The sequence below is a fragment of the Nesoenas mayeri genome (assembly GCF_963082525.1).
Source record: "Nesoenas mayeri genome assembly, chromosome: 25".
NCBI classification, from domain to species: domain Eukaryota; kingdom Metazoa; phylum Chordata; class Aves; order Columbiformes; family Columbidae; genus Nesoenas; species Nesoenas mayeri.
The window spans coordinates 6,097,230-6,121,185 of record NC_137549.1 but is presented as its reverse complement, the minus strand read 5'-3'; the positions used below and the strand labels follow the sequence as shown (position 1 = coordinate 6,121,185).

At 49.2% G+C, this 23,956-nt stretch overlaps 1 protein-coding gene across 11 annotated transcripts; it reads left to right on the top strand.

Moving 5' to 3' along the window:
* Positions 1 to 154: 154 nt before the first annotated feature.
* On the top strand, positions 155 to 22,391 carry PTBP1 (polypyrimidine tract binding protein 1). Of its 11 annotated transcripts, none has more exons than XM_080359237.1 (16): positions 170 to 277; positions 3,805 to 3,835; positions 4,402 to 4,510; positions 12,043 to 12,118; positions 12,719 to 12,891; positions 13,906 to 14,052; positions 14,521 to 14,691; positions 15,350 to 15,460; positions 15,763 to 15,937; positions 16,450 to 16,524; positions 17,722 to 17,870; positions 20,261 to 20,294; positions 20,787 to 20,879; positions 21,092 to 21,308; positions 21,541 to 21,618; positions 21,968 to 22,391. In XM_080359237.1, the coding sequence occupies exons 3-16, from the start codon at positions 4,424 to 4,426 to the stop codon at positions 22,098 to 22,100; spliced, it is 1,719 nt and encodes a 572-aa protein (XP_080215363.1). In that variant the 5' UTR covers positions 170 to 277; positions 3,805 to 3,835; positions 4,402 to 4,423; the 3' UTR covers positions 22,101 to 22,391. The 11 variants fall into 11 exon arrangements, with proteins under 11 accessions (XP_080215368.1, XP_080215366.1, XP_080215363.1 ...); XM_080359234.1 differs by having other exon boundaries at positions 16,450 to 16,536; XM_080359240.1 differs by lacking the exon at positions 4,402 to 4,510 and having other exon boundaries at positions 161 to 277; positions 16,450 to 16,536.
* Positions 22,392 to 23,956: the final 1,565 nt, after the last annotated feature.

Sequence of the window (23,956 nt, the reverse complement as noted above, 5' to 3'; positions counted from 1 at the left end):
TCCCGCCGCGCAACGGCGCTCCGCCCCGCCCCTCATCTCGTTTGCAGCCAATAGGCTTCGCGACGGGCGTCAGGGCGCCAACCCTCGGAGGCGGGCTGTCCCCGCCCCTGCCATCAAGATGACATCTCCAATAGCCAATGGGACGTTGGCGCGGGTGAGGCGGGCCGGGCGGCGCCGCCATTTTGTGAGTCTATAACACGGAGCGGTTGGGTTCGTTCCTGCTATTCCGGCGCCTCCACTCCGTTCCCGACGGGTCTCCTCCGTGTGCAATGGACGGGTGAGTCCCCGCCGGCCAGGGCCTCGGCACGGGCGGCGCCGTGCTGGGGGCCGGGGAGCAGCGTCGCCAGACCCTTCCCGGGATGCGGAGGAGGGGGAGAAAGCGGCCGAGGTTCGCGACCCGCGCCGGGGGCTGGGGCGTTACCTGAGGGGGGGGGGGCGCTGAGGGTGCGGCCGGGCCGCCCGGCGGAGCCGAGGCGGGAAGGGGAGGGGGTGGCGGCCGGCGGTGCGGGAGGGGGGTCTCTTGCGCGGGCCGCCCTCCCGGAGCCCCTCGCCGTGGGGGGAGCGGGGGCGGCCGTTGCTGTGCGGCCGCCGCCCCGGCGCGGCGCCTCGTGCTGAGCGTCCCCCGCGCGCGCTCCCGCCGCGTGCTCGCGCCCCCCGCTCGGTGCCGGGGGTCCCGCTCCGGCCGCCCCGTGCTCACCGGGGTGTGGGGGGGCGGACACGCCTCGGAGGGCCCGGCCGTGCGGCGGCGGGGGAGGAGCGCGGGGGGGCCGGGAGCGGCGCACCTGGCGGGGGGGGCGCGCCCGGGGCCGCCGCTGATTCCCGTCCGGGCCTCGCTCCCATTGTCTGGCGCTCCCGGGGTGGGGTGGGGTGGGGCGGGGGGGCCTCTTTGTGAGCGGGTCGCCCATCCGCACACGTTCCGCGCCAGCAGCCGCTTCCCGGCGCCCCGTCACCTGAGCCCGCGGGGGCTGCGCGGCCCCTCCGCTCCCCCTTGCCCGGCTCCGAACTCCTGCGGCTCCAGCTTCCCCCGCCGCTGACTCGCGGGTTTTCCTGCAGCCCGACGCTGCCGTCCCGGGCAGCGCCGCTTGCCCGGTGATCGCACCTCGTCTCGCTCCAGAAGCGTTTGCTTTAAAGCTCCTGCACCAGGGCAGCTCTGTCAGAAGGGACCTCTCCCCATTTCTCATCTCGCATAGCGCATCTTTTTACCCATCTGATTTTTGTTTCTTCTAGAGCGCAATAGTTAAAAAGCTTCTGAAGGCCTCTGAATAAGCAGTTTGTTTTCGCAGAGCCTTAAGCCCAAATTAGTGCCTCCCTGCCTCGGAACACCAGTCTGGTGAGAATTAGGCGTAGTCACATGGCTGGGTTTTTTACACACTGAAAAAGTGGAGTCTCCGGGTTGTTTTCATCTAAAAAAAGAAGTCTTGTGTCTTATAATTCAGTTTTACAGTCCAGGGTGCAGTTTGGGGTTCTCTGGGTCCTTTAACAAGTCGCTCATCATGTTGAATGATATTAAAATAAAAAAATCTTCAGCATGTGAGATCATCCATTCTGATGTCAAAAATCAGTTTGTTATCAGCTGTCTGCACTGTAGTTCCTAGGAAAGCTGATCTACTAGGGGTGTTCAAATAGTTGTGTTACTGTAGAAATTTCAGTGTAACGTGTACATCTTAACTCTCCATTACCTTCTGAAGATTTTGGTACGTGATCTGTTTACCCTGTTGAAACTTGGAAAGCTGCTTCTGCGCGTGGTTTTTGGGTTTTGCCGAGCTGGCAGCGAGCGGCGGCCCCGGCTCCCGCGTCCCCTCCCAGCGCCACACGGGTGATCCCGCTTGAATCGGTTGCTTTATTAAAACATGCAAGGAGTTCATATGGGAAACCCTGCTTTGGAAAATGACCGAGAGGTTTTACTGGTGCTGCCTAGTTTTCCTCCTTATCGTGTAGGAATGATCCCGCTCCGTGTAAACGCTGATTCTTATGAAAGGCTTCATCGCCTCTTCTTTTGGAAATGAGAGAAGTTTAATCCCCTCCTTAAGGTTAACACAGGACAAGAGTGAATCTGAAGATATGATGATTTATTGGGGGGGTGGGGTGGGGGGGTGAGCTGTAAGTACCTTGCACAGTTCTCGAGTAAAAGTTCTTGCTATCAAGCGGGTTACAACAGTATTCCAGGAATCGATAATTCTTGGCACAGAAAGCAGGATGATTTTAAACCCTCTCCCCTATGAGGCTCCTTGATGTCGAACATTTCCTGTGCGTGAGGCCCCGGGAGGAACAGGAACTGGGGGGAGCTGGAGAGTCTGAGAAACTTGGGAGATTCCCTGTTCTTATTATGTGTTGCTGGAAATAATTTTTTTAAGGTTATGCAAATCGCTGGGTCGACATCTGTATTTCAGCGGAAGAAATGCTTACTTGTAGAATAGTTAGCAATTCTGATAGAACTGTAATGAATCTTTAAGCTGCTATGTGCAGATGGGTTTAATTAGTTCATTACCGCTGGCTGTCAAAGTGCCGCAGAACCATCTGTGTGGTGCCCTGAGCCCAGGGATCGCAGAACCTGCCTGGAGGAGCTCGTGTGGAGAAAAAAGCAGCGATGGCGTGGAGAAAAGCGGCAGTTGCATGAAGAACAGCAGCGATGGCGTGGAGGAAAGCGGCAGTTGCATGAGGAACAGCAGTGATGGCGTGGAGGAAAGCGGCAGTTGCATGAGGAACAGCAGTGATGGCGTGGCTGCCCGGCAGCCACCGCTGGGCTGCAGCTCCAGCTGGAAACTGCTGGGTTATGATGACATGGCAGGGTGGTTGGGAAGAGGAAGCCTGAGGAGCTGAGCTGGCTGCTGCTCGCGTTACAGCTGCTTTGCGGAGCCGCTGAAACACCCAGGGCTTAGTGAGGTCGAGCGGCGTTCAGTTCTACAGAAAAGATGTGGGTTGTTGCAGGAGGGTAGGGAAGGGAGCGGTGGTAAATGCGAGTTCTCTGGCATTAAATCACTTTGTGCAATTGTTCTTGAGTGCTTCAGATGTCGTGTTGCTGTGCTGGAGATGACCGCCCTGCCTTCTGCTTTGCTGCCGTGTTTCCTGGAAGCTGCTGCAGCTCTGTCAGCTGCTCCTGGATCTTTATCCACAGCGCTGTGGATATGACGGACTAAAACGATCATTTCTGCTCTCAGGTTGACGCTGTTCTACAGTAGTTTGGAGTTCATAGAAAGATACAGTCTTCAGCGCAGGATTGTACTGGAGATCCTTAGACTGCCCCGAGCGCTTCCCAACAGGAGTAACATGCGGGTGCTGTGATACTCGGACGATGCCCCGGGTACAACGTGCCAAGCTGTGGACAACCCATTCTGATCCCATCAATTAAAAGTCACTCTAGTAGATGTGCGTTGTGGTAATAATGCTGGCAGGAACTAGTGTGAGTCGCTTGAGGTACAGCTAATGCGGTTTTTCACGCTAGTTAATCAGCAAGTCTCATTAGAGGAGGTTCAAGCAGATATGGTCGGTTTAGGAGGTTTTTTCCTCCAGATCTGAGGTAGGGACAATCCGGTTTGTTTTCTAAGGCTGTGCCGTGCAGGTTTGGTACCCGCGGTGCTTTGCGGGCTCTGCTGTCGGAGTGAAGAGCTGTGGTTCTCTGGCACTGCTGGGTCTTGGGTCTCCATCACCATCTCATAATTTTTCTTTGTGTAAACTGTCCTTGGCTCACTTGCAAAGACAACTGTGCACTTTGACTTGCTTTTTTTCTTACTACTGTAAACTATACTGGATATTTGTGGCAAACCTATCTAACTTTTTTAATCCTTTTCTTTCTTTTTTCTACAGCATTGTCCAAGATATAACAGTTGGTACAAAGGTAGGCACTTCTCACTTTTTCTCTCTTTTTACACTGCTCAGCATCTGACCTAGTTGTAGCCTCACCAAATGTAGATCTTCAGCTTTAAAGGGTTATTTCTGGTACCATGTAAATTGGTTTTAACCAGAAAGTAATTTAGTTTCATGTACACTTAAAACTTTTATTATGGCTCATCGCTTAGCTCTTGGCATTTGGATATTGATTATCAACTGTCAGAAAAGAACTTTATTGCGTTTAGAAACAGCCCTTTCCCTACTAAAATGTCAAGCTGTGCTTGTTACTTGTGTGCTAGACAATGCTTCTCAATGGCGAAATTGGTCCTTTCTTTTTTTTGAGAACTCCATTTCCTTTGTTTATGTGAATTCCTGGTCAGTTGTATGTCAAAAATCCTTCTGCCACAAACCCCCGGGTGTTTAGCCGTTGATTTTTATCTCTTGCAAGTACAGTAAATATGACCTTTGCCCTTCTAGTCGCAGGTTTTGAAAGTGCAGACTTAGCCCTGAAACTCAAAGTGCTGACAGGAGCCTCCTTATCTGCTGCGCGGTAACGGGCTGTTGTGTTTGCAGGATAAAGGCTCATTCCTGTGAAATGTTGGACGGGAATGTCTGCGGTGTGTTACAGGGGGTTCATTTCATCCCTGAACATTGTAGCTATTGCTCTGGGATCAGGATTACAGTAAGTTCAGCCCTGCGAGTTCTTTTCCTTAGATAGCGTGTGTGGGAATGTTGGCCATCAAAGCAGGGATCCGACAGCCTTTTTTTAGTGGACTGAATTGTGTATTGTTTGGATCTTCGTTATTAAATAAGAAACTTGAATAGGCTGGTGGTGTGTGATAGGACTGATTTGAAGTAGAGCTGAGCTTGTGTAGTGTGAGCTCTGCTAGGCCTGCATCTGCTCCTGGACAACAAGCAGAGTTTGCATTGCAAGTACAAAACCAGATGTGACTGCTGTTCAGCCTGGGGGTGTGTGTTAGTGCTTTAGGGTTTCTGAGAAGCATTAAACGCATGAAGGGGCTCTATAATAGCCGTGGGATCAAGGTTATTCTAACGTTTCCTCCAATGAGAATCTGAAATTGGAATTAATGGTAGCGCCACGATTGTGTCTGGTTCTGGCTGTGAACACTGCCTGCTGCCAGGAGTCGAGTTTGCCATCAGAGGAGGAGGAAGGCTCAAACCTGGACGGTGAGGTTGGGCAATTGTTCATAGCCATTATAAAAGGGGGACTAAGTCATCCCTTGGCAGCTGTGGAGCAGTTTGATACAGCATCTCTTCTAATAAACTGATGAATCTAGGTAAAAGTCCCCTCGGTTGGTTTTGGCAGTCTGTCATTTGCAGCCTTAGGTTTCTGCATCGTTATGAAGTGGTTTTACATAACTTAACTTCACCAGGAAGCTCCTGAAACTGCAGTTGTAGTCCTGTCAGTGAATCTTGGGGAGCTGCAGGCTGTGGTGTCACACGCCTCATTGTCATCTGGGGGGGATTTTGGTCCCTGGTCATGCTTAAAATGGGTGAAATCCCAGTGAGAAGCACCAAAACTGAGGGATCTTCCCAAGTCAGGTGAGGCAGGTTTTGAGAAAGTCAAATCAGAATTTAAAGAGTGGCAGAAACAAAAAGCAAAGTTGAATCATCTTGATAAAGGTAAGTTTTCAAATTGTTTTTGCCATAGCCATATTATCTGCTTGTTTAAGTAAGTCATTGAATGTGGCAGTTTAGATCATGTACATTCTTTAATGTTCTGGTGTAACATGTTACACATGCTGTGGATTTGCTTATGTGAGCTCGAATCCTCTTCGGGCACAGCTGGGAGCAGAGCGAAGGCTTCTCTTGAGCCTGCGACCTCTGAGGGGTCAACTTACTTTACCGTGGATGTACCAAGAAGGAAGGGATGGTGCTCATCAAGTTTAAGGCGGTGGAAGATTACAGTCCCCAGAAGCTGTCAGGTCTTGCTGCGGTTTGTTACTGAGACACCTTTTCAATGTGCTGTTATTGTGACTGGCGTGTTCCGAAGTTGGAGAGTTCTCGTCTTGAGGTCTCTTATACTGATGTAGCTCCCGGGTGTTCTCATGGCTTACTCCTGGAGAGCTGCACTGCCTGGTGGTCATGTTTTTAATCAGGATGGTAATTGCAGTCCCCATTCCTGGCCTTGCCATTCAACCTGGTCTGCAAGCTCTTTGGTTCGAGGGGTGTGAATTGGTTCAGGAAGCTCGTTGCAGCTCTGGTATGGGGCTCCTGATGCACGGGCTTCTGGAACATCCCGCACATTAGAAACACGTCCTTTCAGACTTATTTCTTCCTATAATTTCATCACTGTCTGCAAAGCAAGGAAGTATGGCCTTGAGATGGACTCGAAGGTGCTCGCGCTGGCCCCTGCAGTTGCCTCTTTGGAGTAATTTGGTCAAGATGACCCTCTGTATCTCATTTCCCTTTCTCTAATTTGCCCAGGTATCACTATCTCTTCAGGCTTTAATGGTCTCTGAGCAGGGCTGACTTGCTAGAAAGAGTACGAGCTACGGTACATCATTACTCTTTAAGTGAAGTTGCATTTCAGTGATTGGAAAGGTCTTGGTTTAGGTGCTGGATAATCTTGTAGTTTCTTGCTTGAGTTCTTTCTGAAAGATGATGCTTCCAGAACCAGAAGGTCCACTTGTGTGGCATTTGAGAAGTTAATTTTTAAAACGGGGTTTGCCGGAGTGCGATACAGGCTGACTGCATAAAGTGATTTGTGACCAAGCCAGGAGCTTTGCCATGGGAACAGTAATTACGGCTTCAGGCAGAAGGCCAAGAATGTTGTGAGGAAATTCCAGTCCCTCCCATGGCTTCAGCCAGAGGCTGCAACAAGCCGGCTCTTGTGGCCGCTGCAGCCGCCGTCGCACGCGCGAGCCGTGGAGCCGCGGACACGCGTGTCCCGGGGAAGCGGCTCCGTCCGCCCGCGTTAGTGCCGCGCGGCTCGTGTGCGCCCATGTCTGCGGCGTGGGGACGGCTGTCCCTTGCAGGGCAGTCGGGAACCCCTCTGCTTGGGGTACAAAAACTGGTTAATCTGTATTAGCAGAAATTTAAGCTGTTGGCTGCTACCGTGTTCAATGCATCGTCAAACTAGAAAACGCGGATGTCGTGGTGCTGTGGTTGTCACGTCACACCAGCAAGAAGGGGAAGGGTGATTTAGTTTCAAATTCGGTGTGGTTCTGGTGTGGCCGCCTTTCCGGCTTCCCAGGAGAACTTGCTGAACACTGTGCTTAGTTCAGCAAGCGTGTTTTGGTAATCCCGGTGCAATGATCGCTTGGTGTTTGCCCAAGCAGATTGTAGTTATTACACAACTGCCATTTAGGTGAGATTGAATTAGCGCAGAGTTCCTTCTGAACCTGCATGTTCAAATTGCCCGTTTACAGCTTTGGTCACAAAATGTTCTTTCACAGGTTCCATTCCCCCAAAGTGGCACATCCAGCAATATTTCTTCCTGGCAGTGTTTGTATTAAGCTTTACCAAGGACCTTTCTGCTCCACTCTAATGATTTAGAAGACTCAAGGCAGACAGGAGTTAAGTTTCAACTCGGGAGCAGCAGACCCCAAGGCCTGGGTGTGTGCTGCCCTGCAGAGCCAGAATGACTGCATTGCTGAGCCCTGACTGGCGGAATGCAGGGCTGTTCAGAGCGGCCACACCTTTGGTTTGCTCCAAGGGCAGGTTTGTTTCACACGGTGTCTCCATAGCAGCAAAGACTGAGAAAGAAGGTCCGGGAGGGGCGGGTGGGGTGAGGGGCTGAGGATCCGGCTCTAGTGCCTCCCATTGCCAGATCCGTGTCGGGTGGGGGGAGCGGCTGCTTTCATGGAATGCTTAAGTTTCTAGTGTCTTTTAAGAACTCAAAAATCTCTCTATAGTATAGAAATAGTGCCACCTCTGATTTCTGCCCCATATCTTTTGCTGCTGGTTGTGACTGGATTGTATATTGTGTCTGGAACGGGCGCAGCGGTGGGTGCGCGATGCCGAGCTGCGGACGCTGGGACAGCGGAGGCTGGGGGATCTTGGAGTGGTTTTGTGTTGATCTTAATTAACTTTTTGACTTTACCAGGGCTGAAGGAGGAGGCAGGTAAGGAGGAGGCAGGTGTCCTGTGTGTTCTTCAAAGGTGTTTTCACAAAGGTTGACTCACGCTTTGCGTGTGACCCCAATCAGGGTTTCTTTTCATGCTGCTCTACCTTTACATGACTAGAATGTGAGAGGCAGGAGAGAAGGAAGGAGGCACGTGGGGTGACATCGGTGGACCTTGATGGAAGTGAGTCTTCTGTGGAAGACACGAACTGGCCACCTTCTTCTTAGCGCTTTAAATGGAGTTCCACTCCGAGCTCTTGAATCTCCCAGCGAAAAATGCCAGAACGCAACACAAGTGTGAATGGTGATGTCACCAGACGGATTTCTCTGCATTTTTTTTGCAAAGTGGTTTGAGCTGTGAATATCAAAGTTCATTCTTGCATTCCCCCAGGACCCACTTCATTCAGAGCCCTTGAAGCAGACTGCAGTTCTTTCTGTGCTCAAATACATCGTTTTGCTTCTTTTATCAGAGCGAAGGGTTTGTGTGAGCTTCCTGGTGATCTGTGTGTCGTCTTGGGTGGAAAATGTTACGGGCGTCTCCACTGGCTCTGTGGATCTTTGCACAAACGCTGCAGAGGGCGATGCTGCTCCGGGGGTTTCTCAGCGCGCCAGGGAAGGGTTTTCCGTGGGGCTGGGCTTGTGTCCCCACCCCCGTGTGCCCGGTCCGTTTGCTGCTGCTCTGGTTCTGCTTTCTGCATGGGACGCTTGTTGCATTCAGGAAGTTGATTGTTACCCTGTAGTACCACTTCTCTTGGAATTCACATTGTTCTGGTCACTGGGTTTGTATTTGTTTCTAGCCTTCTGCGCTGGCACAATGCACTTGATTTATTGTGATTGATTTAAAATAAGTGATGGGATCTTAAGTAGATAAAGGGTTATAGAGAGAATTTCTGTCGTGCTTTGAGGTGTGCTGGGAGCAGCTGACACACTCTGCCTTCGTTCCAAACTGTGCTGAATTTCAGATAAAATCCTAGTGAAAGTGAGACCATTTATAGTTTTTGTATGAATTAGTTTCTTTAAGATGTGAAAGCCTTGATCAATTAAAAATTCTAATTTATTTGTTCAAACTTCAAAGCAAAAAGAAGAGTTTGGGGGTGGCCAAAAAGAAATTGGAAAAAGTAGTAGTATCAGAATTCTACCTTGCGACTTCCTTTTTCTAGTTGAGCAAAGGGAGCTAAAGCAGCAGTGGTGGCCGGACTGCACGGAGCACAGGTGCTCTGTTAACTTAGCGCAGCTTGAGCAATGGAGCTTTTGTTGCTGTCAGGCAAAAGGAGCTGCTGCCATGGAGACGCTGCAGGCAGCTGTACCTGCAGCGGCGGCGGTACCGGTGGCGGTACCTGCGGCAGCGGTACCTGAGCAGGAACGTCAGCGTGAACTGGTGATTGTTGTGAGCAGGACTGTGAACTCCAGCACCCGCAGAGCTGCGTGTGGAAGGAGTTGCTACACAGCTGGGACTGGGGAGGTGGGGAGTAAACAGGTAGAGAAGTGGTGTTGGGTTGGCGCTGGCGAGCAGCCGAGCGCCGCAGCGCCGTTTGCTCAGCGCCTGCAGTCCTTCAGAATCAATAGCTTCTTATTGGCTTTTTGGATAGAAATCAAAATACCTAATGGATGCGTTGTTGGTGAGAAGCTCTTCTAAACATTTTAAACCAGCCCGGCTTGCTTTGGTTCCTCTGGCTCTACTGAAGGAGGATACTTGGTATGGTGCATTTGAATTTATAAATGGATTTAAAGCTTATTGGTAGCTTGTGAGCTGCAGGAAGAGCAGCCGTTGGAGACTGGCAGGAGATGACGGGGATGGCTGGGGGAGGACGGTGCTGGGTGGGGGCCTCGGCACCCAGGGCAGGCTCGCAGGGCGCTCGTTGGGTTTGCCTTGCGTCCTGCCGAAAGCGCAGGGGTTTCTGCGGTGATTGGTGATCGGAGAGCAGCGATGGAGCAGGAACAAAAAAGCTGAAGTTGATGCAACTTCCTTGTGCTGGTGGAATCCCGGTGGGGGCCGCGGGTGCCGTGCAGCGGGTGCGCTCCTCCCAGCTTCGCGCTTCAAAGCCAGCCTTTCAAAGGGAGTCTGTGGGGAGTCATTTTTGTATAACTGCACAGTACTATGTATTTACTGCCTGTAAACTTCCTCGCGTAGAAACAAAGACCTTGGAATGATTGTAGTTTTGCAGCTGCGGTAGTCTCCCCTGTTGGTTTGCGTGCACTCCCAGCTGGGGAGCGCACACGCGGCTGCTGCTGTTGGTGTGGAGCGTCCTCCCCTCCGCTCCTGGGCTGGTCACCTCCAACATAACAAGGGAGTGGGTTGGAAATTGGTCTTTTGTTTAAAAAAAGTCGACATGTGGAAGCCAGCAGCAACGAGCATTCCTGGTCAAAGCACCCAGCAAGCAGATTTTCAAATATGTGAGAAAATGTTTATTTTAAACGGGCCATTAGGAAAGTTAAATTCAGGGAATTTAAATTCTTTCCATAATAGTATAAATGTTTGTTTTTCCAGTTTATAGTTTCCTGGTGTTGCCTCTATGAGAGCCAAATATGTGGCTTGTTCTCCCGGCGTTTCCATGATGGACCAGTATGCACAGCCGCACTGGTTCAGACTGGAGTTCTGCATGTCTAGGAATTTACAAGCTGGTATTTAAGAACATTGTTTTAATAAGTTCCAGGCCCATCGGGTCCTGCCGCGAGGGCTGCTGAGCGCTGCTGTGCTGGCGGGGCTCTGCTTTGCAGCCGTGCTGCCACAAGAGTCTCTGTACAGTAAACCGGGGGGTTATATTTTTTTGCCTTGGAATGATGCATTAATTGGAGTCATCAAAAGGATGGGATCACAGGCTGACAGCTTCCTAGGCCAGCTTGTGTCTTGCTGCACTCGGGAATCGAAGTGCTAATTAGGAGAGCTGTTGAAAGGCCTGTCCCTGATCCCTGTTAAACATGAGACCTCGCGGGTGCCCCGGCCGCAGTGAACCCGCTCGGGGCTCGCAGGTGACCAGCAGCACACCAACCGCGTTTGGAACCTGCCCTAATTTCTCCTCTTCAGGACATCAAAGCCCTTGAGCCTGTCTTTGAAGAGCTGGCAGCGAGTCGTCAAACAAGAAATTCAAGATTTGAGGGGGAAAGAAAGCAAGCAAGGCCTGCGTCTGTAATTGAGCGTCGTGGGGCTCGCTGTGACCTACTTGTGCTCCCGGGAGGGAGCGGGGCTGCTGCTGTGGCGCAGGCGCTGTTGCCGCAGGTGCCGCCGGACGTGGGGCACGGTGGCAGCGGTTGGGGTGTCACCGGCGCGGGGACGTGCCCGTCCCAGGCAGGGGCAGCTCTGCTCTGCTCTCTGCCGATGAAGCATTAGTGTGGTGTTGCTGTGTAAGAGTCATGTGGAAAAATGGGAAAATGCTTTTGTATGTCAGATTTTTGACCGTGTTTGCTGACAGTTTACAGTGAGATTTCTAAGTCTTCTGTGGAACTTGGTTGAAGTTAAGCCGTACTGATTTTAAGCTGGGTTGTGTATATAAGCATAGATTGTGCTAAGAAGTCATTTGTAGTCTTGTTTGCTTTTGCTTAAGTAGGAGAGGTGACAAATGCTACTGGAGTTAGACCCGTCTTGGTCAGTGGAGATAATTGTGGTGACTTTACAGGGAATCCTGGAGTAATTGCGACCCCTCCAGTGGGTGCAGTGCTCTGCCCCGCAGGTCTGGCTGTTTGCAGGGGATGGGGCGGTGTAGTGGCCGTGTGGGCTGCCGGGCTGCTCCATGTCTGCTTCGGCATCATTGCAGCTTCACCCGAGCGCATGGTGACCTTGTCCGGTATGAGCAGTCAGGAATCTTTTGTTAACTACAGCAGGAAAATGTGGATATCAGCGCACAACAAGGCGTTTAGTGGCTTCAGACAGTTCAGCAGCACTTAATCTCCTACGACTCCTAATGCTTACCCGAAAGGAGATATTGGATAGTGCTACTCAGTTACTAAATTGGATCTTACTGATATTTAATTGATGATGGGGTGAGGTTCGCTGCCCGCTGTCAGTGTGTTTTCACTTACTGTTCAGTTTCTCTGCACCTTCACCTCGGTTGTTCTGCTCTAGGAGTACAGTGCCTGAATAGAACTGAGTGGAAATGCTGTCAGTTTACCTTTCGTCTTTTCTCTTCCAGCGGGGACCTGACGAGCTTTTCTCTGCTTGTGTTACTAACGGACCCTTTATCATGAGCAGCAACTCTTCTTCTGCAGGTAATATTGCCTACAAACAAGAATAGCGATTGATAGGCAAGTACTGTGAAGAGGTCTGGTTTCGGTTTGGTTTTTTCCCCTACTTAGCCTTAATTTTTAGTACTTATTAAGCCTTTTGTGGGACAGTGATGAATAATAATAAATTTCTGTCCTGTGCTTGTGCAAGGTTAGTAGAATGAATAAAACCATTACAGGGCAGTTGCTAAAACGCTTTTACAGAATTAGAACACCCAGGTTTGTGTGTAATTGTTACGTGTGTAATCCAGCTAATCTAAAATCGCTTTTTGGTTTGGATTTGCTTTACTATCACTTTCTATAAGATGTCCCAGAATGCCAAGAATCCCAGTCAGAGTGCAGAGGAATAAAGCAGCAATCTAGAATAGTGGCCTGGACCACAGCAGGGTCACCTGCGTCGTGTCATTTGAAACAACAGCAACAGTGTGAAACGTGCCCTTCAGACTCCAGTGAAATTAGCCTATGGAATTTCTCTGTAATAGAGTAATAGCCGGATGGGGAGCAGAAACTGTGTTGCAAAAGTTGGCAGCGGGTGCTTATTCTTTCTAACCCACTCTAATGAGCAGCATCTCTTGCCTCTTACAGCTAATGGAAACGAGAGCAAAAAATTCAAAGGCGATAGTAGAAGTGCTGGGGTCCCGTCCCGAGTGATCCACATCCGCAAGCTCCCCAGTGATGTCACGGAGGCCGAGGTCATTGCTCTGGGCTTACCCTTCGGCAAGGTCACCAACCTGCTCATGCTGAAAGGCAAAAACCAGGTACCGTCTCTGTGATTGAAAGCAGGGTTTGTGTCAAAGACTCGATGAGTTTGTCATCGCTAAACCGGATCCAAGTTGTTTAAACAACTCTTGTGTGTTAGGAGTCAATAACTTCTATGTACTATTATTTTACTTTTCCATGATTATCCCATGAGCTGTAGAAAATGCTATTTTCAGACTTACAAGGAACTAAGTCCATAATTATAGGTTGTCGCTTATAATTAGCATTATGCTTGATTTTTAAATTACAGACCAGCAGTGACATGAGTTGGCTTTTCTCACTCAAGCCGGTGTGACAGTTGAGTAACCACCAGTGTAACTTTGCACGTTAAGGACACCCTTACAGATCCAATAAATGAGCTGCGTAAAGCTGGAACACTCTTGGGTAATGCAGGTGGTGTGCGCTAATTTGGTAACTAAAATTGTCTTACAAATTAAGGAGTAAAAAAGCAAGCCAACTTTAATCATTGCTTAAAATACTGTGTCTGTAATATTAATTATGGAAATGTGCCTGTGATATATTGCGTGGTGTGATTATATGTAAGTACTTGATGCAATGACTTGCTGCAGTCCCTGACGTTGTTGTTTTGAAGCAGAGAACACCATAAAGGTGTGGAACAGCGAGGGGGAGGTTGCTCAGTAGGATGAGTGCAAGGACTCTGGATTCCTGCTGGATTCCTGAGTGGTTGCAGAGGCTTCTGTCACTGCCCCTTTCCAAAACCTCTGTCGTGTGGAGGTCTCAGGGTGAGGCTGAAACATCACATACGTTGTCAGTCTGCACAGCGAAGATCCTCATTTGTTCTACATACACACAGTTGGTTCTTGAAAAATTCCATGTACAAAAACTTGCATGTAGACGCAGTTGTGCAAATCATACGCAGTTGCAGTTGAGCCGGAAGTTCCTCCCGAAGCGGTGGGTTGTGTTGTGCTGTTGTGCAGCGTTACTGAGTGTTACTGCTGTCTCTTGGCGTGAGCTGCTTTGGGAATGTCCGTGTTGGCTTTGCCTTTGTGCAGGCGTTCATCGAGATGAACACGGAGGAGGCATCCAACACCATGGTCAACTACTACACCACAGTCACTCCCGTGCTGCGGAGCCAGCCCATCTACATCCAGTTCTCCAACCACAAGGAGCTGAAGACAGACAGCTCTGCAAACCAAGCCGTTAGTTTGTGTTCTTTCCGTTGTCCTGCAGTGGGAGGGACGGACGGACGGACGGGCCTCTGCTGCTCCTCTGATCTGTGCTGGTGGAGATTTGGTGTAACTATGAGTGCAAGCAGAGCATATTACCTTTTAGCTTATGGAATAAGGACTCTGACAGCCTAGTTTTGCCTTTTTTCTAAATAGGGAATCATTTTGCTGCCTCAGATGCTGAGCAAGGTTCTAGCAGTACCATAAGCACTTTGTTTAGTTTATATTTTTGCATTGCGCTAACTGATTGGGGTGGTCTGCATTGTCCACGTTGAAATGTGCTAAAGTCATTGCATCCCCAGCCGTAGGAAGCGTAAGTTGCTCTCTGTTTTGGTAACTGCTGGGTTCTGCTAGCGCAGTTTGCAGATAGGAAGCTCAAGAACAGCTCGGTGCGTGTTTTTGCGAGCAGAGGTGTCGCTAACAGCGTGTCTGGTTCTGCAGCGGGCGCAGGCAGCTCTGCAGGCCGTCAATTCCGTGCAGTCCGGGAACCTGGCGCTGTTGGCTTCCCCCGCGGCCGTGGACGCCGGGATGGCCATGGCCGGCCAGAGCCCCGTCCTCAGGATCATCGTGGAGAACCTCTTCTATCCTGTCACTCTGGATGTTCTGCATCAGGTAAAACGTGTCACCATAACTTCTTGAAGAATTCTGTCAAATTTCTGCTTTCTGGAAGCTCGGACACCCATACAGTCTTTTATTTTTGGTCCCAATCTGGCCAGACTTTAATTTGATTGCTGGTCCATTTTAATTGGATTATGGTCTGGTACAGTGCAAGGGACAAATGTTTAAGTTTTCAAGACAGCTCTTCAGGTTCTGCTCAGAGTTTAGCAGCAGTAGCTGTTCTGTGTCTGTCTGAGGGTGAGGGGAAACAAACTGGCGTCCAGGAGTCATTGAGGCAGCAGCCTGTTTGGAAAGCTGCTGCTGTCTGCTGCGCTCGCTTAAGCTCATCTTCGTGTTTAAAATGTGAGCTTGACTGCAGTGAAGAATCCCTGAACTTCTTGAAAGAGTTCCAGTTGCTGAAGGTTTATGTGAATCTTCCTGTCTAAGAACTCCTAACAAACAGAGGCTTTAATTATGAAGGGGGGCAGTTCAGTCGCCCGGATGTTTTTCTGGTGTGATGCAGGTTAAACAAAGCCCACACGCACTTCAGAACCTCGAGTGTTGAAGCTGGAGAGGCAGCAAGGTGGAAGGGTGGCTTCTGTTGTTTCCGAGGTCGGTGTGAAGTGAACTTACTGGAAATGATGTAAAAAGATTCGCAAATCTTGTCTTGCAGATTTTTTCCAAATTTGGTACAGTCTTGAAAATCATTACATTCACCAAGAACAACCAATTTCAGGCCCTGTTACAATATGCTGACCCAGTGAGTGCTCAGCATGCCAAACTGGTGAGTAGTGCGATTGCAGGGCTCAACACCTGAGTTACATTGACTCTTGGGCTGGGGCTGATGTTAGAAGGGTGCGTTTTGGAGTCTTTGGTTGCACGTTTTTGTGAGCGGTGCCCTGGTGGCAGCTCACGCGTGTCAGTCTTCAGTACGGCTGGTTTGGGTGGGTACTAAAGGGGGTGATGTGAAGCGGTGCTGCCTCTGCACAGCGAGATAGCCGGCAGGAACGCCGCACCACCTCCTCAGATTGGTTGTGATTTTAGTGTAAATGCACCTTGCATGAAGAATGATTTGTTTCCTTGCAGTCTTTAGATGGACAGAATATCTACAACGCCTGTTGTACGCTGCGCATAGAATTCTCAAAGCTCACAAGTCTCAATGTAAAATACAATAATGATAAGAGCAGAGATTATACACGGCCAGACCTGCCTTCTGGGGATAACCAGCCCGCTCTCGATCCGGCCATGGCAGCTGCTTTTGGTGAGAATTCCTGGTGTCAGCTGCGGGGGTTGGGCACGTAATCCTAGTGTATTTGGTCATCCCAAATTTGGAATACAGTGGGGCTAACGAGGAAAATTTGGGAACCAAATGTGGGTGAACGTCCTGCTCTGAAAGCTCCTCCGGCTCCTGGTTCTCCTGCTGCCTGTGCTGCTGGTGCCATCTGCTGTTGTGCCCACAGTGCGGACCCAGCGATGGTTTGAGGTGGTGTAACCTGGAGCTGGAGAACTCTGCTGTGGTGCAGCAGTTCCAGGAGCCTGCGGGCTGCGCTGTGGCCCCGGCACCGCCCGAGCAGCAGCAGTTAGGGGAGGAATGGCTTTTGTAATTCCTTGAAGTTCAGTGTTACATTAGAGGCATTTTTGAATGACTGTTTATGTTTTAGGGTTTAACTTTTAACCAAGTGCTTATGCTGAAGGACAGATCAAGGCATTCCAGCTCAGTCTGGAGCCTTCTTGCTGTTGGATGTCTCTGTATCATGTGTATATCTTTCCCAGGTGCCCCAGGAATAATCTCTGCTCCGTACGCGGGAGCTGGCTTTCCTCCTGCCTTTGCAATCCCTCAGGCTGCAGGTACTGTAGTTCGTAAGTTGAATTTTTACATAGGTTTTCTGTTGCTGAAGCATCTTGATCTAAAGCTAAGCAGGGATGGTTTTTGCTGGGGTTAGGCATGTCAGTTCTAAACGCTGGTGTTCAGGCATAGAAGGGAACAGTGTTTCAGTACCTGATGGCAGCTGTGGCACCTCCGGCTGGGCAAGATCCCTGTGACAGGAGGAACACAAATAGTGGGATGGGAGAGACAGCAAAGGCAGCCTTGAAAATAGTTGGGGCAAATGAAATGTTTTTGTATTTTGAATATCCTCGTGTGGTTGCAGAAGGTGGGAACTCTTGGACAGCTGTAAATGTGGTCAAAAGCAAGGAATTGTCCATTTTTTTCCCAGATATTTTGAGTAAAGCTGGTATTTAAACATTGATTACTTGCACTGTGAAGTTTACAGCTTGTGTTCCAGGTAACAAGTTCTTGCTACTTGCAGAAGTAGCCAAGTGTCCGAGATTAAAGCCTTCAGTTTTAGGTGCTAAATACACTCATTGGCGTGCCAGACTAAACAATTTCTGCTTTGTTTTTAATAGCACACCAAGCTATCTTGACTTTCATGTAGCCTGATGGAATTTCCTTGCTTATGACAAACAAGCACAGGGATGTTTGGTGTGTCCCGTTCCCCGTGGAGAAGCTGTTCCATGTCATTCTCACTAGCGATTGTCTTGCACTAAAGCTCTTCCTCTGGAGGGCTCATGAAGTGCAACTACAAACGCCTATAAGTAAAACTGTACTGTTTCTCCATTTGAGAAGAGATGAGTTGATGGTCCATATGATATCTGGTTGTTCCATGCATGTTTAAGGATTGCAGCGTGTTTGGCATGCACTGGTTGGAAAAGCCCTTACAAATGCACCGTTTGTGACGCCTGCCCTGCACCAGCAGCTTTGTGCTGATTCCGCTGCTTGTGAAACGTGCAAAGTCTCGTAGTGAGCAGGATAGTGCTGAGAGGCACCTTGTAAGCACCAGGCGTTGCAAGAGCAAATCCTCCTAGAAATGGGAACATTTCCTGCAGCACCAGAATCGGAGGCTCCTGTTGCCCTTAGAAGATGTGGTCACTGTGTCAGATGGTTACATGCGTGTTATAGGTGTGCTGCTCTCCCTTCTGGTGCAGCAAACACACTAGAGTACCTGCTGTTAATTGCTTTACTGGTTAATATTCTCTAATTTCCAGGCCTGACAGTTCCAAATGTTCATGGAGCACTAGCTCCCTTGGCGATCCCCACAGCGGCAGCCGCGGCGGCTGCGGCAGGACGGATCGCCATCCCCGGCCTCGCCGGGGCGGGGAACTCTGTTCTGCTGGTTAGCAATCTGATTCCGGAGGTTAGTGCAGTCATCATTTACTTCTTGTTCTCCTTCCTGTTACCTCTGCTTTCACTTTCTGAACACAGATTGTGCTGAAACTCATTGAAAGTGAAATCCTACTGTATCCTAAAGGAAACGGCCAAAGTAGGAAAGCAAATGCCGAGTGCTCTGCCAGCTCTAAGCCTCAAAGCAGATCAGTACTCTAGTTGCTGTAGGGAAATGGGAAAGTCCATCTCTCCGATTAAAATCCTGCTCTTCCTTGGTCCAAAGCCAAGGCTGCCGCCTGCCTGCTGTGTCCCCCTCCGCGGTGCGGGGCCCTGCCCTTCCGTGGGTCACAGAATAGTCGTGTCCGTCCCGTCTTTCCCTGAGCATGTTGTAGTTTTTAATACATTAATTCAGAACTACCGAGGGTTTGTTTGCACCGCAGCTCCTCGTGTAGTGTCTGGGCCTGTGCGGCGTTTCCTGTGCCGTGTGCTTGCACATTGCCCTTTCCAAGATGCCTGGTGGTTGTTCCTTAGCTAATAAACCCCTTAACAGCTCACAGTTCACATTTTCAATTCCACTCAGTGAGTTGAAATATTTGGGTTTCTTTAAAAATAAACCAGGTAATATTGAATGGAAGTTGTCTTTGAAAGAGAGCTTCATGAAATCATTTGATATGGGTATCTTGGATTTCTCTTCAGTCAGCTTTTGGTTCTTTGTTGGATTGAAACTGTAGATCCCTCTAGTGTGTGCAGTAGAGTATGAGGAGTCTCTGCTGACAAACGCTTTAACTGGCGGGACTGTGCACACGAGTTAGTACTGTGCAAAGCCATAAAACTTACCATGATGTCAGAGCAACCACAAAACCTCTTTTGCATCAAAGGGAAAGCCTGGATGTGATGAATGACCAAAATATTTAACTCTTGACGAGACAAACCAATTGAATCAGTATTTCAGACTATTCTTTTTATCTGTCATGACTGTTTTCTCCAGGGCATGAAATAACGGCGGGGCCTGTGGCAGCGCCTGGGCTTGGAGGAGTTTCTCCCAGCCCAGAGCTCCTTGGCTCAGAGCTGGCTCGGCCGCGGCGCCGGGACTTGCTGCTCAAACGAGTCTCAGTGTTAAGAGCGAGTCTCAGTGTTAAGAGCCGGCATTGTTATTCGTGACCAGTGCGATACTGTTGAGTGTGTTTCATGGGATGGTTTCGCTGGCTCTGCTGAGCAGGCAGGTGTGCACAGCAGTTATTTCATGCCTTGTGGTTTTGATGAGCTCTTCACTATCCATCCAGCTTATCTTTGGGCTAGAGAGACTTTGATACTTGTACTGAAGCTGTGAACTAACAGACCTGAAACTTTTTCCATTGCCTGTGTAATCAGTGTTGTAGAAACTGACCACAGCGGTTAGTGAGGAGGCAGCATTGCGCGGAGTGACTGCTCGGGGAGGCTGGACGGGCCTTTTCTGAATCAACGCGGCGATTGAGGTTGTTCCACCTTTCCTTGCCGTGAGGAGTTAAGGAGGCTGCAGGTCCAGCTCGTGCTGACGTTGCTGTGGGTGCAGACCGGGCCGTGCGGAGCCGTCGCTGGACCCCGTGGCATTTGGGGGGTCCTGACGGACCTGGGGGTCCTGCGTTCCTGCACAGCGAGCGCTTTGGGCAGAGCCCGGGGGGCTTGGCAGCGGTACAGCTGCTCAACCAGATGTTCTGCTCTGGGGGTCACGCTCGGGCTGTGGGATTGATCCTGCGCTCCCGGTCCCGAGCAGACGCGGCTGTGCCGCTGGCTCCCAGTCCTCTCCCCTAAGAGATTGGAGAAATACCTCTAGTGAAATTTTAGGGAATACCGTCGCAGTTTAATTATTAAAGCCTGTAGCAGTCACTCTGTTGTGATACTGTCTCTTACTTCTTTGTATATCTTAAGTTAAAATGCTTTTTCTTTATCATTGTGTTCCACTAGGTAAAACCTATTAACTGTTTCTGTAAACAAGTTATTGTATGTAGAATTCTATAAATCTGACTGATGGAACACTACATATTTCCTTATGTATTTACTGACCTGTGTTTTTTGCTACTTTTTTCTTTTCTCCCCATCCCTGAATTTTTGTTCTTCCCCTGATCCGGAATTTCTTTGCCAACTGACTGCACGGTACTTCTGCTTCCTGTTGTTGCTTGAAACACACAATAAAAACATTCCCCTTCCAAAACAAAAAACCAAAAAAAAACCAAACCAAAAACCAAACCCTGCTCTTCGGAAACCAACCTGCCCTTCAATATTAACCATCTTGAAAACTTCATCATCCATCAACCAATTTCGCCATTTCCTGCGGGGACTCTGCCCTTCCTCGTTGTGGACGATTTGTGCAACCTCGCTCTCCCCTTCGATTCCTTACCTCTTCCCTGTCCCTCCGCTGCCTTGCTCTGCTGTTCTCTAAAGAGAGTTACACCCCAATGCCTCTTTATTCTTTTCGGTATGTTATTATTCACACTTTTTATTACCTTGTTTTTTCATTTATTTGAGATTACTTCAAAAATGTACAGTTTGCAGTTTGCCTTTTTTTTTTTGAATGCGTAATTTCATTTGACATTGTTTACTTAGTTTGCTGTTTAATTTAGTTTGCCTTTGTTTTACGTTGGGTTATGCATGGTTTATTGCTTTGCATGCCTTTTGATGAGAGTTTTAAATGGTGATAGCATGCTAAATTGTCCAGTCTTCTGGCAGTAAGATTTGTTTGCCTTTTGCTGAAACCCAGTATCTTTTCTTTAATGTATTGTTCCATTATTATTCTGCTATATAAGAATGTCCCTTAATTAGAGCAGAATAAGTAACGATGGTTGGAATGAGATCAGTTCTGGTTGTGAATGAATGTTTTTGCTGTTGGATTGATTAGCTGATGTTAAGTTGAATGGGAGCGTGTTTTTGCCCTTACCTAAGACTGTTCCTGTTTCCTCCCTTTCTGAAGGAGTCTACGGGGATGTGCAGAGGGTGAAGATTTTATTTAAAAAGAAGGAGAATGCCCTAGTTCAGATGGCCGATGGAAACCAGGCCCAGCTTGGTAAGCAAGTGTAAAAGAGTCAGACTGATAGCATTGAACAGACCTAACGGCGGGTTAGAGCTTTGATATCGGTGCTTGCTTCGAAAACAAAAGGCCCGAATGTGTCTCTGTATTGAACATGTGGCTTTGGGGGTGGCTCTGGGGAAGGTAAATGTGAAGGGCGAACAGATAACCACAGAATAACCGCAGCGCGCTGCCTCGCCCTCTTGCAGCCATGAGCCATTTAAACGGGCAGAAGCTCCACGGGAAGCCGATCCGCATCACGCTGTCCAAGCACCAGACGGTGCAGCTTCCCCGCGACGGGCAGGAGGACCACGGCCTCACCAAGGACTACAGCAACTCTCCTCTACATCGCTTCAAGAAACCGGGCACCAAGAATTTCCAGAACATCTTTCCTCCTTCTGCCACTCTTCATCTGTCTAACATTCCGTAAGTGTCCGCGTGGGGAGTCCCTGTGTGGCCAGGGACAGAGCTTTGGTGAGTTTGGTGTCGGGAACGCGGTCAGTGTTGTGCTGCCCGGGAGGACTCGCCCACCCTCCTGTTCTCATCACCGTCCCGGTCCAAGGAGCCACTGCTAGAGAATTTTGTAAAGATGGGAATTGGGTTTTAGAGATGAATTTAGTCTGTCAACATACGTTTGACTGGAAAACCTCTGTTTCAGACCTTCAATAACTGAAGAAGACCTCAAGATGTTGTTTTCAAGCAATGGTGGGATGGTCAAAGGATTCAAATTCTTCCAGTAAGTGTTTTCTCTTGCGTCCTGTCCTTACAATGGGCTTTTCAGTGTGGCAGCACTTAGTTCTGATTGTGTTACAACCTGGGTGAAGAGGAGGGTGAGCAGGATCATCGTTTGAGTCTGGAATTGAGAACTGCGGGATGAGGCAGGACTGAGCGTGTGGTGAGTGTGGCTTGAGGGTGAAAACTGAGGCAGCTGAGTGACAAGTTTCGTGTTTATCGTAATGTTTATCAAAATTCATGTTTATCGTAAAGATATTCTCTTCCTTATAACAAATAAGTGTCTAGCTCTTGCCAGTTGAGTTTTCACTGGCCTCGTTGAGCGGGTGTGACTCGAGTCTCTGTCTCGCCAGGAAAGACCGTAAAATGGCTCTGATCCAGATGGGCTCCGTGGAAGAAGCCATTCAGTCGCTCATCGACCTCCACAATCATGACCTGGGTGAGAAGCATCACCTGCGTGTGTCCTTCTCCAAGTCCACCATTTAAAGCTTGGGGAGGCGCAAGACAAAAATGGACTTGACTCAGAACCTCTTGGGTTCAGCCTTGACCTTAAAGAGGCTGAACACGAGGGTTTCAACTTCCATCATTCCAGAAAAAAAGCCACTTTAAAAATGCAGCTGAAGTGACCTTAAGAGACCAGAGATTTTATTTTTTTAAAGAGAAATCAGTTTACCGGTTTTTAAAAAAGAAAAAAATTAAATCTAATTGATATTGCTGACCTTGCGGTGATGGGTAACAATCTGACTGTTCCAATAAAAAATCACAAGCTCGAGTTTACACTTTGGAACCTGCTCTGGGAAATTCCCCTCCCCTCCTGCTCCTTCTCCCCCAAAAAGCAGATCCTAACAAGTTTATCAGGTTTCACTTGGATGCCTTTTTGATTTTCTTTACCCATCCATGCCTTGAAAGACCTAAAACCACTGTGTAAATTCACTTTAGCGCCTTTGAGTCAGGATTTTGCGAAGTGCATGGTGTGCGGGAGCTCCAAACTCGACCCAGCACAAACAGACCAGTCGCGTTGATCCTGCCCGACCCGCCTGCTGGCCTGTGCCTTAAACCTTCTCCTCTGGGGGAGCACGGGGAGCGCCGGGGGAGGCGCGGGAAGGGGCGAGCGGCGCCGGGCCCGGCCCCGCGGGAGCGCGGCTGCAGCCGGCAGAGTGGGTAACCAAAACGTTGGGCTTTGCGCTCTTGCGGCAGCCGCGAGAGACGCCCCGATGTGTCCCCGTGCCGCTTCCCCCTGCCCGTGGTGCGGTTTGGCCGCGCGGCGCCGGGCAGGGAGCGCTCCCCGCACCAAACACATCCCGGCAGGTCGATCATGACGCAGAATTAACCACTGGTGGACACTCGTGAGGACGAATCATTCAGTTTGTCAAAATTGTGTGTGTGTGTGTGTATATATATCTAAATACCTGGCTAGGATTCGAAGAATTATTGGGTATCCCGCGTGTAGAAAGGTGTTCACGTGAGTCACCTTCACGCCCCTGATTTGAGGTTAACCAGACCAATGTAGCTCTGCCGTCATTCTTATAGCATGTCTTCAGCATTTGAGCTTTTTGTTTTTGATTCTTGTATTATACTTTTGATGCTGTTGCTGTCATCTGTGCCTAGCAATATTTCCAGTTGACCAAATATTCTAATCTCTTTATATGCAAAAGAAATAGTTTAAGTACCTTTTCATAGAATGATAAGATGGTATAAACGTAATCTAAATTTACTCCTTTGTGCTATTATCCTTGTATACTGTACTTTTTTGTTTTGTAATTGAAACTGTAGGGCAGGAATTTAGTTGTCAGGCTGAGGTCATGACTGAGGATGGGAGATGTGACGGGACCGATCGGCACGTCCAGCAAAGCCGCTTCTTCAAAGCAAAGCGTTTGGGGTACCAAGCTCCAACGGCTCGTGAGTTTCAAAGGACCCAGGCTCAAGTTTTCACCTTTCAACCTACAAGCCCAGATCTTTTAAGTTATAGGAAGGGAATTTATTAAAAGTAGAATGCGACAGATCGTTTTTTTCCCAATGATACGACTTTATTTTTTCTGGCTTACAACTCTTTCCCGGGCCATTCTGCCTTCTATTTTGTGTGATCCGATGTTGCCTTACATTTCCCTCTAACCTGCAACCTGTTCGGATGCAAAAATAACAAGAATCTTGTACTTTTTTTCAGGGTTTTTCTGCAAAAATTGTGGACCAAAGTTTGTTTTTTAATTGTCTTAGTGTTGCAAGTCCGGTTCCCTCGCTCGCCGGGGGCTCCGACTCGCGCTGAGCGCTTCAAGAGTCTTAACTTGTTGTAGTTGCTCCCTGTGCTCTCGAGGGTGCGAATGGTGCGGAGCAGCGTGTGCAGC

What these genes read in the sequence shown, in the direction of transcription:
- PTBP1 (XM_080359234.1), top strand. Translation starts at nt 4,424, where the DNA reads ATGTTGGACGGGAATGTCTGCGGTGTGTTACAGGGGGTTCATTTCATC. An exon ending in CAGCAACTCTTCTTCTGCAG is followed by an intron (nt 12,119 to 12,718) that starts GTAATATTGCCT and finishes TGCCTCTTACAG; the next exon opens with CTAATGGAAACGAGAGCAAA. An exon ending in ACAGCTCTGCAAACCAAGCC is followed by an intron (nt 14,053 to 14,520) that starts GTTAGTTTGTGT and finishes CTGGTTCTGCAG; the next exon opens with CGGGCGCAGGCAGCTCTGCA.